Source organism: Puma concolor, chromosome A2, assembly GCF_028749965.1.
Source record: "Puma concolor isolate L17-30 chromosome A2, mPumCon1.1.hap2, whole genome shotgun sequence".
NCBI classification, from domain to species: domain Eukaryota; kingdom Metazoa; phylum Chordata; class Mammalia; order Carnivora; family Felidae; genus Puma; species Puma concolor.
In genome coordinates this window covers 107,096,590-107,111,662 of record NC_141668.1, presented here as the reverse complement: position 1 = coordinate 107,111,662, position 15,073 = coordinate 107,096,590, and the positions used below count along the sequence as shown (strand labels likewise).

The 15,073-nt window shown below is 48.1% G+C and overlaps 1 protein-coding gene across 1 annotated transcript in view; it reads left to right on the top strand.

Annotated features, from left to right (window-relative positions):
• The window catches only part of ABCA13 (ATP binding cassette subfamily A member 13), a 395,455-nt gene that overhangs the window by 366,818 nt on the left and 13,564 nt on the right, over window positions 1-15,073 (top strand). Inside the window, exon 59 of the mRNA XM_086697122.1 lies at window positions 785-877. Within this exon, the coding sequence (XP_086553248.1) occupies window positions 785-877 (93 nt within the window). The remainder of the gene's footprint in view (window positions 1-784; window positions 878-15,073) is intronic.

The window sequence follows — 15,073 nt, the reverse complement described above, 5'->3', positions numbered from 1 at the left end:
TTCACATATATATTTTATATAAAATTCATTTATTACATTTATATTCATGTACCTATCATGTTTTATATTTATACTGACATATACTAATACTATTTTATGTTGCAATAATTTTTATATCACAGTAATATTCATTTATAACAATTTCCTTTATCTAAAATATATTCACTTTTTTCTTTTTCTTGACACATCCTTTTATTGATTCAAGATTTCATTTAGGTTCATTAGTAGATCTTATTGCTTTTTTTTTCATAAAACTTGCACATTTTCTGTGAAGGTCACTTGGATTTAGTTTATATTTTCGTACTATTGCAACAGTTTCTCTCCTAATAACCATTGTTCCTGGGATTTTGAAATACTGGTAAGTTTTGGTTAATTGTGTCATTGGTTATCTAAATAAAACATCTATTTTATTTTATTTTATTTTATTTTATTTTATTTTATTTTATTTTCTGAATGTTTATTTATTTTTGAGAGGGGAGGAGCAGAGAAAGGGAGACAAAGAATCCGAAGCAAGCTCGAGGCTCGAGCTGCCAGCACAGAGCCTGACATGGGGCTCGAACTCACAAACCGTGAGATCATGACCTGAGCCGAAGTCAGACCCTCAATCGACTGAGTCACGCTGGCGCCCCAAAACACGCATTTTAAAAGTGCTCACTGAGGGTTTCTTGAGGTGGTATGTAGAAAATTCAGCAACAGCAGCAGTGTTTTTGTCTACGTGTTGCTTGGACGGTTTGCTGCCTGGAGGACGCACTTGCTCATGCCCTTCTCGTCCTGTCCCCCCCAGCATGGAGGAATGCCAGGCCCTGTGCACGAGACTGGCCATAATGGTCAACGGCAGCTTCCGGTGCCTTGGCTCCCCTCAGCACCTTAAAAGCAGGTATGTTGCACGTGTGTGTGTACGTGTATGTCTCCTCATCTGTTCACTGCATGAGTCGGTCACAACCGGTGATGCTTTCGAGCCAGAGTGGTCCAGCCCCTCCCGCAGAGGAAGGAGACGGGGGCCTGGGGAGATGAGGGGCCTTCGGGCCACCGGCCGCGGCTACAGCTCCCACGTGGAGCCCAGCCATCCTCCCACCACGTTCACGGGCTTCTTCCGGGAGGACAGGCACTCTCAAAGTGACCGTCAGGATGAAAAGAGGAGAAAATGTGTCCTTGCCAGTGCAGGATACTTCATACAGAGGTTGTCCACCCCTGTAGCCCCCGTCTGGGGTGGATGGGGGGCCTGTGTTACCTGCCAGCTGCTGTGCTGTTGGAAAGGCCTCTGTGGATTCAGGACGGGAGACCAGAGTTGTTTGGTCGATTTTCGTCCTCTCCGTGGACTTTGCGGAATCTTCATGATGTTGCTGACAGTTCCTACGAGCAGTTTTGCATCCTAGTCCCCTGGTTTTTTGCATTCAGTGTCCCCCAAGCTGTTTCCACAGTTTCGAATTTCCTCTTAACTCGCCGTCTAATCTGGTGTATCTGATCCAGAATAATTTTTTAATATGTTGATAAACCTCTTTCTGCTTTTATTTTATTCATTTTTTTTTTTGAAGCTGGAATTTGCAAGCTGAGATTTGCTAAGTAAACAGTCGTATATATTAAGGTGAAGTGTTTTTATTTCGTGGAGAAAATATCAGCGAATGCTTGGTTCTCCGGCCTGGGGAGCAAACACGCCTTTTCCGGTGGCTCAGAGTCGGGCACCGCGGGGACAGCCAGCCTCAATGCCGCGTGAGGCTCAGGGTCAGCCGCTGGTCAGACCGAGCCTGCTGGATGGAAACTGTTCTCAATATGCAGTCTGCTCATTTTTAATAAGTGTCATCAAAAGAAAAATAATCTTTCACACTCCCTCACCTTTATGAATGCTTACATAAAGTTTTATAGCCCATGCCTGATTGCCGGGTGATTTATGTCTGAGCTTCGCAAACTGCCTCTCTCAAGGTGGCTGCCGGAGCCCGGCCCCAGGACGCGCCAAGGCAGAATTAGCCTCCGTGCTGCACAGGCTCCCTCTCTTCTGGTTCCCGTTCCGATGACATGGCAGGTGGTTGAGGGCGGATTGTTAGCAATGTGGACTGTGGAATGACACACAGCAAGAAGCGGCTCGTGGGCGATTCATCAAAACACCAAACTTTGATACGTTGCAATGCGTAATTTGTCACGTTGGTATTTTCTTGTAGCCCATAAACTGATTACCTGTGTTTCCCTAATATGAGATAAAAAGTAAAGGGTTAATCTCACCATAGACCCAGGACTCCCAGCCTGTGTGCCAGCCGCAGGCCCTGTGGCCAGGAAAGCTGCATGGAGGGCATCTGTGGACTGTGTCCACTCTGTGCACAGCCCATGGGCACGCTGATCCTGGTGTGTGAGGCAGATATGACACCAGTCCTCGGCTTACAGCCCTGTTGTCCCCGACTCAGCATGTGATTTCGTCCCCGGGGTCTGAGATCTCCGCCCTGTGATTAGAGATTCAGGTTGTGCCCAGTTACCTCAGAGCCCAGCGCAGTGTGCGAGATGCCGCTGGGCGCCTGCAGCCTCAGGCGTCTGTCCCCAGCTGGGGACGGGTCGCTGCGAGGCTAGGCGAGCATGCAGCACATGGAGGGGAGCCTAGCTCAGGCCACGTGCGTTCTGCGGAGAAGCTGATACTTTGGAGCTGCAGGGGGAGCAGGAGGAGGGCGGGGAGCGGGAGGAGACGGGGTTCGGGGAGGCCCTTCTGCGGTGGTTGTCATGAGGGATCATCGGGAAACCCAGAACACGCCCACGGAGGTGCGTGTTACCCTCAGTGAGTGTGAGAGTCGCCGCAGAGGTGCCCCCCCTCCCCCCAGCAGGTGCTTGGGGACCCAAGGGGAGGAGTCTGGGCCTACCTGTGATTTGGGACTGAGGACATTTGAAAAGAGTGAGGAGAGAATGAGGGCAGGGCAGGGGTGAGGGAGGCCCTGGGGAGAGGGGTGAGGAGGTAACTTGGGATAAGCCGGGTTTGGGATTGGGGCGGGGGCGGGGGGGGGGGGACCAGCTGAGTGGGGGTTAGGACCGGGAGCGTAGGGGTTTCCCGGTGGGGATGCAGGGGTGGGTGCGCCAGGTCGGCTCGGGCTGGGAGGTGTCCGCCCAATGGGGTACCTGAGGCCAGGAGCTGAGGAGCCAAAGGGAGGCCAGGGCCTCGGGAACTCGCCCTGCACCCCAAGGGCAGGGGAGACACCTGCCCCCGTCTCCCACATGCACTGCCTCCTGGAGCGGTCCCACCCTGAATGCTGTCTTGGGCGCCCAGCACTCCCCTCCCTGTGCCGCACTGAGGTCTCTCTTCTTTGGCTGTTCTCCCCCGCAGGGGACTAAGCCCTGGTCTAGATCATCCCGCGCTCTGGGTCACGTGGTGGGTCACGGTGTCAGGAGAGATCGAGGCTGTAGAGCGTGCTAGGCGCCAGTTCGAAGTGCATCGAGCACGTTAAGTAGTTAGCTCCTCGTGACAGTGCCCTGGGGTGGCTACTGTTATCACCCCCTTTTGCAGCTATAGAAAACGTACTCAGAGAAAGATTGAGGGTGTTCCCGGCTGGTGAGCGGAGGAGCTGGGATTTGAACTGGGGCGTTCTGGTTTCCTTTGTTCTGTGGTGTGTGTGTGTGTGTTCTCACGACACCCCCATTCAGTACCCGGAGCTGGGGTCCCAGTGCAGCCGGTGAGACTCCTGAGCCACGGGCTCCAAGGGCAAGCCTCCCGCCTCCCCACCCCTCAGGTGCACGTCCCTGGGGCCACACGGACGTGTGCCGTGTGCCTGTGTCTACACCGCCAACGCTCTCCTGTTGACCTTCCCCGGGGCACTCTTCACCTCCTCCGTTCTCAGCGCGGCCCTGACACCCCACTCGTAAAGTGCGAGGTCTCTGAGATGAGAGAAGCCGCCTGTCTGTCAGCCCCTTGGCCGGCCCCTCAGAGTGGCCTCACAAACTACTATTCGTTCATCATCCTTCTCTTCCTGTGTTTCTGGCTCTGGGAAGGAAATTTGCCTATCAATCTGTCTTCTGTTTGGCAATCATATGATCTCTTTTCCTTCGGAGACCTTCCTTCAGGGATTTTTTTTTTTCTTCTCGGATCTCTTTGATCTTCTGTACCAGTTATGAGCTCTGTCTTTCAGTTAGGAACAGAACATCAGACACACTGATGTAAGCATATCCACTGACTTAAGCGTATTCATTTTTTATATGTAGTAAAAGTCCGGAAGTACCTGGTATTGGCACTGGTTCAGTGGCTCACGTCTTTATGGTTTTCTTGGTCCCAGAATGGCTGCTGCAGCTCCATCCATCACACCCTTGTTCTAGGCAACAAAAGGAAGCAGGGAAAGGCGAGAGGGGACACCTGCTCTTATGTTTTGTCAGTCGCCCTGGTTACTGGGAAGCCTGAGAAGTGTAGAATGTAGCCGGGCATTTTGCCACTTCAATCAACTTAGATTTCTGTTAAGGAAGAACGCAAGGAAGTGGATGTTGGGTGGCTGTCTACAGTCTCTCGTGCTGCTGACTGGATTCTTTCCTCAGTTGACGGTAGGTCAATAGCCTGTGTTCTGGGGCTCCCATTGCGGGAGGGACTGTCCTATGATAAGGAGTAGATAAATTTATAAGTTTATGTGTGAGCCATAATTGTGTGTGCACACGCACGGATGAATGTGTGCATGTGCGCATACCAAGGAGAGCAGAAGCAGAGTGGAGGCCACCTGATGGCCGGGACCAGTTGACAGCAGCCTCTGTGGGCGCCGAGACGCCGTCCCCAGGGAATTGGGGGCGCATTCCCAGGTTCTCTCCATGGCAGAACTGGAGCACATCCTGAGAGCCAACAGGCTGTGGGCATGTTCATGACCCACCTGCAGGGAACCCGTAACGCCTGCGTGTTGCACCTGTTTGCTTTCCCCTGCCCTGGGAGCAGCTACAGCAGAGAGTTTAAGTCTGAGTGTCAGAGCGGTCCTTCCCGGGGAGGGAAAACAAATCATGCTTCTGAAGCACAGAGGTGATAGTTTGAAGAACGCCGGACCAATTTCTTGTCGGGGAGGGAGGATGGGGCTGTTCATGCATTGAAAACAAAGCAAAAGCAAAACTCTAGAAATGAAGAAAATCCTTAAGATTATGAGAACTTTTATTTTCTTGAGTTGTCCAACATGAAAGCTTTAGGAATCAGAAATAATAATGGGGTAAACTCTGAAGGCTGCTCTTGTCAATGTTATATATTCATTTTATTCAGGATATAGAGAGTGCTCCGGAGGATTTGTCTCTAGATTTTTTAAAAAAGTTTTATTTATATTGAGAGGGGGGGTGGAGAGAGAGAGAGAGCACAAGCAAGGGAGGGGCAGAGAGAATCCCAAGCAGGCTATGGGCTGTCAGGAGAGAGCCTGACTCGGGGTTCAATCTCACAAACTGTGAGATCATGGACCCTAGTTGAAACCAAAGCTGGATGCTTAACTGACTGAGCCACCCAGGCGCCCTCGAAGATATTCCTCAAAGAAATGGAAAACAGTATAGTGATGTTTGAGCTCTCCTGCTACAACTCCTTGGGTAGCTGAAAATTAACACATCACCTTATCTGACACCCTATGGTTCAGCGTGGCAACTTTGATTTAATAGTTCTTGGAAACATCGCCTGAATGTCAAAGCTTAGATTAAGATGACATCACCAAATAATAGACTGGCTCATTTCAAAATGAAGTAGGTAATTTGATAGGTTTATGCCACTTTCACAAATGGGGAAGGAGGCCTGTATGCGAGCCCATATGAGGCTTTCTGCCATGATGTGCGGCTGCTGAATTCTGTTCTGCATTTTGCTTTGTTTCAAAGCATCACGTAATTCATCCGCTTCTACTCACCACTGAATTAGCTGTCTTTGCCAATAATGGCTCTTTGAAGAGAAAGAAGCTGTCTGGCTTTCGCCTGCTCAGCGTGCGCTCCCAGGCTGCTTCGTGTCATTCGTCACTCTGCTTGCTTTCCCGGCATCGCGTTACGTGAACACGATCCATGTTCCTCTGACGCTGCTGCTGGGGGGACTTCGGATGCTCTGACGCCCTTCCTGGGAAGGGCTTCCGAGCCCCTAGTTGTCCTCATGCTGGACGTTTTGGTTGGATGCGTCTGGTCTGGGAAATTCAGATCACGAGCTGATGTCGCCCAGGGCGGTCACTTTCCCAATGGGGACACTCTGCTTTCACTTTCTAATATATTCCGTTAAGAACACAGAGACAGCGAAGGTGGGAATTGGAAGTGTTTTTGGGGACACTCAAGGTCACATCCTGACTCCTCGTTCACGCACGCTGGCCGCATGCATGTCTTACGGGAGACGGCAGAGGCGTGGTCCCTCGGTCAGTGAGCTTGCTCTAGGTCAGACTGACACACACATTAAGTGTAGATGCAGCACGATGTGGAAATTGTCCTAAGACTAGTGAAGAGGCCGCTTGGGGTGCAGCTCGGTGTGAGTAATCAAATGCTAGAGGGTGTTTCTGTAGCGACAGGGTTTTGAAATCCATTGGTGAGCAGTCACGACCCCTGCCAGACGTGCTAAACACTCGCAAATCAAAAGTTGTGTAGGTGCCACGGGAAGGTTTCCAGGCGGGAGTGAGGAGGAGATGGAATGTCCGTTTCGTGGCAGAGGAGGCATCCCTCCCAGGTCGCCCCCCAGCAGCTACTCGACGGTGAGCGCCTTCCTGCTGACAGAGGAGGGATGGAGAGAGATGATGCGGGTCGTGTTTGGAACAGCTTGACTCTGATACAGGGTACAATGGGGTACAGGTCAAAAAGTGGGCCGTATGTATGGACACCATCTTTGGGGAAGTTTTAATTCCAGGGTAAAAGAATGAGGCAACAGGGGCGCCTGGGTGGGTCAGTCTATTAAGCGTCCGACTCTTGATTTCGGCTCAGGTCATGATCTCTTGGTTTGTGAGATTGAGCCCCGAGTTGGGCTCTGTGCTGACAGCCTGGAGCCTGCTTGAGATTCTCTCTCTCTCCCTCTCTCTCTCTCTCTTTCTCTCCGTTCTTCCCTCCTTCTTCCCTCCCTCCTTCTCCTCGTTCCCCTGCTCCTCCCCTGCTCACACTCTCTTTCTCAAAAATAAATAAACTTAAAAAAATGAGATGACAAAGGAAAGGAACAAGAGACGGGAACCCAAGTGGGCTCTTTGGGGCTGTTTTTGTTTTCTAAACAAAAAAGGGATGGAAATGAGCTATGGGCGGCTGGTGACGGGACGTGTGGTGTAGGTGGCATGGCCGAGAACAAAGGCAGGACTTTGCCACCAACTCTTCTGGGGCTTAGAGAGAGGGGGAGCCGTCACTATCATTAGCCCTGGAGGATGATCAGGGATGGGAGTGGGGATGTGCTTAGAGAAATGGAGACCTCGGGGAGCGCCGGGGGCTGAAAAGGGTGTGCTGGTCGTCTGGGGGCCGGCAGCCGGCTGGGCAGGTGTTTGTCGTGCACAAGGGCTCCCAGGGTTCCGCCTGCCGCTCTCCACCACGGTGGGAAGCAGGAAAGCAGGAAAGCAGAGCCCCTTGGCGCTGATCGTGTTGATAAATGGCCCAGGCTCTCATCCACGGTGCGGGGTCTGTGTGCCCCTTACCCAGGGTGGGTCACTTGCTGTGTGCTCTCTGCGTATCGCCCCCATTTCTTCCTCGTGACGTCCCCACCACCACCGGAGGGAATCTCAGACCCACAAGTGCGGTGTTGGGCCCAGCACACAGTTCCTGCTGGAACAGGCCAGTTTCAGAGTGTGGTCTTGAGCCCCGCTGGTGCCGTGTCGGCTCACCTCACCTGCCCGGGCGAGCCGGCGTGGGTGTGCTGGGATGACACAGAAGAGGTGCGGAGCCAGGCCGGTGACAGCACCCCGGGACTTCGAGAAAGGTATTTAACACCTCTGAAAGTTGGTTTCCCCCCTTACACGCCGAGATCAACGTGTCGCTCATTCCTTCCGGGTTTAAAAAAAAATTTTTGACGTTTATTCATTTTTGAAAGACAGAGAGACAGAACGCAAGCAGGGGAGGGCCAGAGAGAGACAGAGAGAGAGAGAGAGAGAGACAGAATCCGAAGCAGGCTCCAGGCTCCGAGCTGTCGGCACAGAGCCCGACGTGGGGCTTGAACCCACAGACTGCGAGATCATGGCCTGAGCCAAAGTCGGACGCCCAACCTGAGCCACCCAGGCGCCCCTTTTCCCTCTGTGTTTTAGAGCCGTCCTCACCTCTTCGGGGAGGTCTCCAGGATCTAGTCTGCCCATTCACAGAAGCATAAGATGTTAGCTGGCTACACGGCCATTTCCTTGGAAATAATAATGCATTTCCCAGCTCTGAGGACTGCTGCAGGTGACCAAAGAGATACAGCAGGAGAAGGGTCTGCAGCTTTAAGGGTGTGGATTTGTGTGTGTGTGGTGGGGGGGGGGGCAGGAGTGACATCGTTTTTTGTTCCCCTTCCTCTCTTCCCTCTGAATGCAAACGTGATGGTTAGAGACGAAGCAGCCATCTCGGACCACGAGGCGGCCTCAGCGACAGGCCTGTGAACAGAGCAGAGAGACCGAATGAGCCAGACGGCTGCCTTATCCACTCTGAGCTGGCCGCTGTCAGACTTTAAACCTGATGTCCCTGCAGCTTTGGAGTTTCTGTCATGCACGCATGAATCTAAACAGACTAACGCACCCTCTGACCTATTAAACATGATGTTTATTTGTCTACCTGATTGTTTTTAACCTCTTCCCAGTGGACTGGAAGCTCTCTTGAGACTGGACTTTTCTTTTTGTTTGTCTCCGGGTGCCTAGTAGTGGGGCCAGAGCCTAGTACGTGACGCCCGCTCCAGGTAATTGTTGAACAGAGAACGAGTGAACCAGTGAAGCCCCTGGCACCCAGCGGGCCTGCGCTGAAGCATGTGTCCATCCAGCTCGCTGCCCTGGGGCTCAGGAGAGAAATCAGAGGAGTCTGTAGTGGCTCTCAGGTTCTGCCCAGCGTCATGAACCACTGGACCTGAAGACAGTAATCGGGCCTTTTGATAAAGACTTTCCTTCAGATCCCATCTATCTCCAGGCTGGGTGAAGCCTGCTCTCTCTCAAAACGTCCTGCTTCACCTGTTGGTTGGCTGCCTTTAGACCCAGGGCTCTATCTTTACTCCCTGTCTCCATTAGCAAGATCCACCAGGCGTGTGATTCAGGCCTAATTGCCGCTGCGGCCTTGGCGGTGAGTTCCTGTCCCCCTCGCGTCTGGACGGCTGGATGCCTCGGGCAGCCTCTCTGGCCTGCCAGCCAGTAACGTGCCAGCCGGACAGCAGCGATGTGCCATTCGGAGACTCGGTGGTACACAGGGGATGGTGAACTCTGATTGCAAATACCCCCGCGGCGCACGGAGCTCAGCCCAGCCAGGGAATGGACTTCTGGTAGGTCTGAACCGTGTTTCAGAATATTTCTCCGAAGAAGACATCCAGACGGCCGACAGACACACGAGAAGATGCTCAAAACACTCATCATCGGGGAAATGCAAGCCATGATGAGACACCACTCCACACCTGTCAGAGTGGCTGACATTAACAGGAGACGACAGGTGCCGGCCAGGAGGCCGAGGAAGGGGAGGCCTCGTGCACGGTTGGTGGGAACGCAGACTGGTGCGGCCTCTCGGCCTGCGGCCCAGCCATCTCACTACCCGGTATTCGCCCAAAGGAAACGAAATTGTCAACTTGAAGGTACCTCCACCCGTGCTGACTGCAGCCCTGTTCACAGCCGCCAACACGTGGAAACCTACGTGGCCACTGGCAGAGGAGCGGATGCTGAGGAAGATGTGGTTCTCTCTCTCTCTCTCTCTCTCTCTCTCCCCCCCACACACATGCACATGTGCATGCGCGCGCACACACACACACACTGGAATAGTACTCAGCCATGAAAAAGAGTGAAATCTTATCATTTGTGACAACATGGGTGGACCATAAGTAAAATAAGTAAGAGAAAGATAAAAACTGTATGATCTCACTAATACACGGAATCTTGAATGAAAGAGAGAAAGAAAACAAAAGAAATAAGAGGAAGAAAGAAAGAAAGGAAAGGAAAGGAGAAAGAAAGGAGAAAAGAAAAGAAAAAAGGAAAGGAAAGGAAAGGAAAGGAAAGGAAAGGAAAGGAAAGAAAGAAAAGATAAAAGAAAAAAGGAAAGGAAAGAAAAAAAGAAAAGAAAAGAAAAAGAAAAAAAGAAAAAGAAAAGAAGGGAGGGAGAAGGAAGACAGGTTATGGATACAGAAAATAAACTGGTGGTTGCCAGAGGCTGGGGGCAAGGAAAGGTGAGCTGGGATTTTTTTGGTATTTTTCTTTGGTTTTGTTTTTGTTTAAGTTTTAAAAAAGAACTGTATTTCAGGTTTAAATGATTCCAGATCGGGATTTGAGAGAGGGTTTATTTACTGAGTTCAGTTAGCCTAAAATTTGTGTGTGTGCTATGGGCACCTGTATGTGTGTTTATAGATATGCGTGTTTGTGTAGTGTGTATGTATGTATGTATGTGGGTGTTTGTATTTGTGTGGGGTGTGTGTGTGTGTGTGTGTGTGTGTGTGTGTGTGTATGGCATGAGTGTGTGGTATTACGTGTGTGTGTGTGTGCCTCTGCCTAGTGGTGTGTATGTTGTATGTGTCTGTGTAGTGGGGTGTGTGTGTGTGTGTGTGTATTCAAAGAAAATTCTTGAATCCTCAACACTCTTGGTTTCACAGCGTAGAGATGTTTTACAAATGCAATGAGCCCTGTGCATCAGTAAGACATTTTTACAAATGGAGCAAAACGAACTTCACAAACCACGGTGGCTTCTCGGGTTCTCCGTTATCCTCCCGTGTCTGCAGGCGTCTGTCTGGAGGCGGGCTTCCAGGTGGCCCGGGCTGGGGGGACTCTGCTCCGCTGCGTGTCACCCTCCTTCTGGGATCCGCGTCCGAGGGGTGGGGGCGCAAGAACGGAAAGGCCAAACCATACAAGTGTGATTCATACGTCAGGTCTTGTCACACCTGCCACCGTCCCTTTAGCCAAACCAAGTCACTTGGTAAAGAAAAAGGGAGGAAGGTAGTCGTACCCACTACCCCCGCGTGGAGGACCGTGGCGAGTTACGTGGCCAGGTGTGCACATGGGGAGGGGAGAGGATATTTAACCTACCACCACCTCCGGGAATTTTGTGACTGATGTTTTAGATGGTGGCCTGCCTCTTGGCTCTTGACAGCTTCATTAGGGTTTCCTTCACCTGTGCTACAACCCACCCATTTAAGGTGTGTGCACGGATACGTGCCACCGTCTCCACGGTTCATTTCGGAACATTTTCATCATCTCAGGGAAAAGCCCTGTGCCTTTACCTGTCCCCCTTCTGTGCAACCACCCCTAAGCCCCCGCCAGACTGTGTTCTGTCTCTGTAAATTTGCCCGGTATTGACGCATAAATGGAATTGTATAGCGTGTGGTCTTTCGTGACTGGCAGCGTTCACTTGCCGGACGATTTTATGGTTCTTCCATGTTATCAGGGCTCCTCCGTGCCCTCGTGTGGACAAATGATGTGTGTGCTTTGTCCATTGTTGATGGGCTGTGCCATCAGTTGCATCCATCGGTGATGGGTTGGTGCCGCCTTTGGTCTGTTAGGCATAATATTGCTGTAAACAGAGTTTTTGTGGGACACATCTTTTTATTTGGGGGGGATACGTACCTTGGAGCAAAGCTGCTGGGTCATATATTGACTCTGTGCCTCGCCATTTAAGGAACCATCACGCTATTTTACAAACTGGCTGCACCATTTTACATTCTTGTCAGTGAACGAGGGTACCAGTTTCCCCAACGGCTTCACCGTTACTTTTTATTTCCCGTCCCAATGAGTGTGAAGTAAGTAGAATCTCGTGGTGATTTTGATCTCTGCTTCCCTGATGACTCCTGATTTCGAACCTATTTCCATGTGCTGATGGGACATTCGTGTATCTTCTGTGAAGAAATGTCTATTCACATCCTTTGCCCATTTCAAAATATGGCTTGTCTTTTTATTATCGACTCGGGGGAGTTCTGTATACTACATACAAATCCCTTATCAGGTGTTGGATGTGCAAATATTATTATATTTTCCGATATACGGTTTGCCGTGTCCTTTCTTGATAACATCCTTTGAGGCACAGATGTTTTTAATTTGAATAAAGCCCAATTTACCTTTTCTTTTGTTTTTCCATGCTTTTGGTGTCCTAAGTATCTGCTGTGAAGTCAGAGACCATGAAAACTTACACCTTGTATGATTCTAAGAGTTTTGAACATTTCCATTTAGGTATTTGATCCATTTTTAAAAAGTGCCAGTGTAGTTAACATACAGTGCTATGTTATTTCCAGGTGTTGAGTCAGCGGCTCCATACCTTAGTGTCCATCAAGAGAATTGTGCTCTTAACCCCCGTCATGTATTTCCCCCACCCCTCAAATCACCTCCCCTCTGGTAACGATTACTTTGTTAACTATAGCTAAGAGTCTGGTTTTTGGGTTGTCTCTCGATTCTTTTGGCATTTTGTTCATTTATTCTGTTTTGTTTTTTTAATTCCACACACGAGTGAAATCATACGATATTTTCTTTGCCTGGTCTATGTTGCATAGCATAATGCTCCTTAGATCTATCCGTGTTGTTGCAGATGGCAACATTTCATTCTTTTTTACGGCTGAGTAATACTCCATTTTGTACGTATACATACATACCCCATCTTTATCCGTTCGTCAGTCGTTGGACACTTGCACTGCCTCTATAATTTGGCTGTTGGAGATAATGCTGCTATAAACATGCATGTCCTTTTATTTTATTCACAATTTTGAGTTAAATTTTTTATAACTGTGTGGGAGGTAGAGTTCCATATTCTTTCTTTTGGGTGCACTATCCAGTTCTGCCAGCAACGTTTGTGGAAAGATTACTCTTTCCATTGAATGGTTTGGGCAACATTGTCAAAAAATTAGTTGACCACAGACCTACAGGTTTATTTCTGGACTCTCAATTCTATTTCATTGATGTATATGTTGATCCTGATACCACACTGTGTTGATTACTGTTGCTTCGTAGTAAGTTTTGAAATCGGGAAGTGTTAGCCCTCCAATTTTGTTCCTCCTTTTCAAGAGTGTTTGGCTGGTCTAGGTCCATTGCATGGTCCAGGTCCCTATGAATGTTGGAATCAGCTTGTAATTTCTACAAAGAAGTCAGCAGGGATTCTAAGAAGGATTGTGCTGAATCTGTAGATCATTTTGAGGAGTATTGCCACGTTAACAAGGTCGAGTCTTCCTGTCTGTGAACCTGATATGTTTATTTACTTAAATCTTCTTTAATTATCTTTTAACAATGTTTTCTAGTCACAAATCCTAGGTTTTACACTTATTTTGTTAAATATAATCCTAAGTAACTATTTTGATGTTACTGTAAATGTAGTTGTTTTCTTAATTTCATGTTTTGGATTGTTCATTGCAAGTGTGTAGAAATACGATTTATTTTTTGTGCGTTGAACTTGTGTCTTGGAATCATGCTGAACTTACTGATTATTTCTAATAGTATTCAGTGAATTCCTTAGATAGTTCTACATACACATCATGCCATTTATAAATACAGTTTTACTCTTCATTTCCAATATGGATGCTTTTTATTTCCTTTTCTTGGTCTAGTACAATGTTGAATAGATGTGAGACTGTACACATTCACTTAGGAGGAATGCCCCAGGTTTTCATTGTTAAGTATCATGCTTGTTGTGGGTTTTCCTTAGCACCCTTTATCAATTGAGAAACTTTTCTTCAATTCCTATTGGTATTTGTTGAATGTTTGTATCATAAAAAAATGTTGGATTTTGTCAAATGCTTTCTCTGTAACAATTCAGATAATCATGTTATGTGTCACATTAGCTGATTTTCAGATGTGAAGCCAATCTTGCAGCCCCGGGATAGATCTCACTTGCTCGTGGTTCTTTTTTCTCTACGTTGCCATATTTAATTCGTTAGTGTTTTGTGGAGCATTTTTGTGTCCATGTTCATCGTAGACAGTTGTCTATAGCTTTTGTTGTTGTTGCTCACAAGTGTTCCTTCCTTTCTAGTTTTTAAAGGATTTTTAAAGATTCGGTATTAGTTTTTCTTTCAATATTTGTTAGAATTCACTAGTGAAGTCATCTGGGTCTGGCATTTTCTTTACCAGTAATTTTTAAATGATGCATCTGAATTTGATCTCTTTACTTACTATAGGTCTATTTATATAGTTTTTGTATTCCTGAGTCAGTTTGGGTAGTTTTTGTCTTTCTAGGAATATGTCCACTTCATCTGATGTATATAATATATTGGAATACAATCGTTCATAGTATTATTCTGTAATCCTTTCTGTTTTTTAAGGTTGGTAGTAATGCCTCATCTTTCCTTTCTGATTCTAGTAACTAGGAGTCTTTTTAACTTGATTAATTTAACTAAAGGTTTGTCAGTTTTGCTGATTATTTCAAAGGACTAGCTTTTTTGTTGCATTGATTTTTCTCTGTTCCTTTCCTTTTCTCTAGCTCATTAAATTCCACTCTGATCTTAATTGTTTCCTTTCTTCTTCTTAAGCTTAGTTTGCCCTTCTGGTGTCTTAGATAGTAGACTAGGTTATTGTTTTCTGATCTTTCTTAATTTTTTTTTTTTTTTTGGGGGGGCAGAGAGAGACAGAGCATGAACGGGGGAGGGGCAGAGAGAGAGGGAGACACAGAATCGGAAACAGGCTCCAGGCTCCGAGCCATCAGCCCAGAGCCCGACGCGGGGCTCGAACTCACGGACCGCGAGATCGTGACCTGGCTGAAGTCAGATGCTTAACCGACTGCGCCACCCAGGCGCCCCATCTTTCTTAATTTTTTAATATAGTTATTTGAAACTGTACATTTTTCTCTAAGTGCTGCTTTAACTGCACCCCACACATTTGGTACTTTGAGCTTTCGTTTCCTTTTATCGCAAAGCATTTTCTAATTTTTCCTGTGATTTATTCTTTGGCTTATTGATTATTTAGGGGATTTTGTTTAATTTTTTTGTTAATTTTCCAAAGCCTTTCTGTAATGTATTTCTAATTTCATATCCTCATTATCAGAGAATGTACGTGTCATTATTTCTGTCCTTTTAAGGTTTTTTTTTAATGTTTATTTTTGAGACAGAGAGAGACAG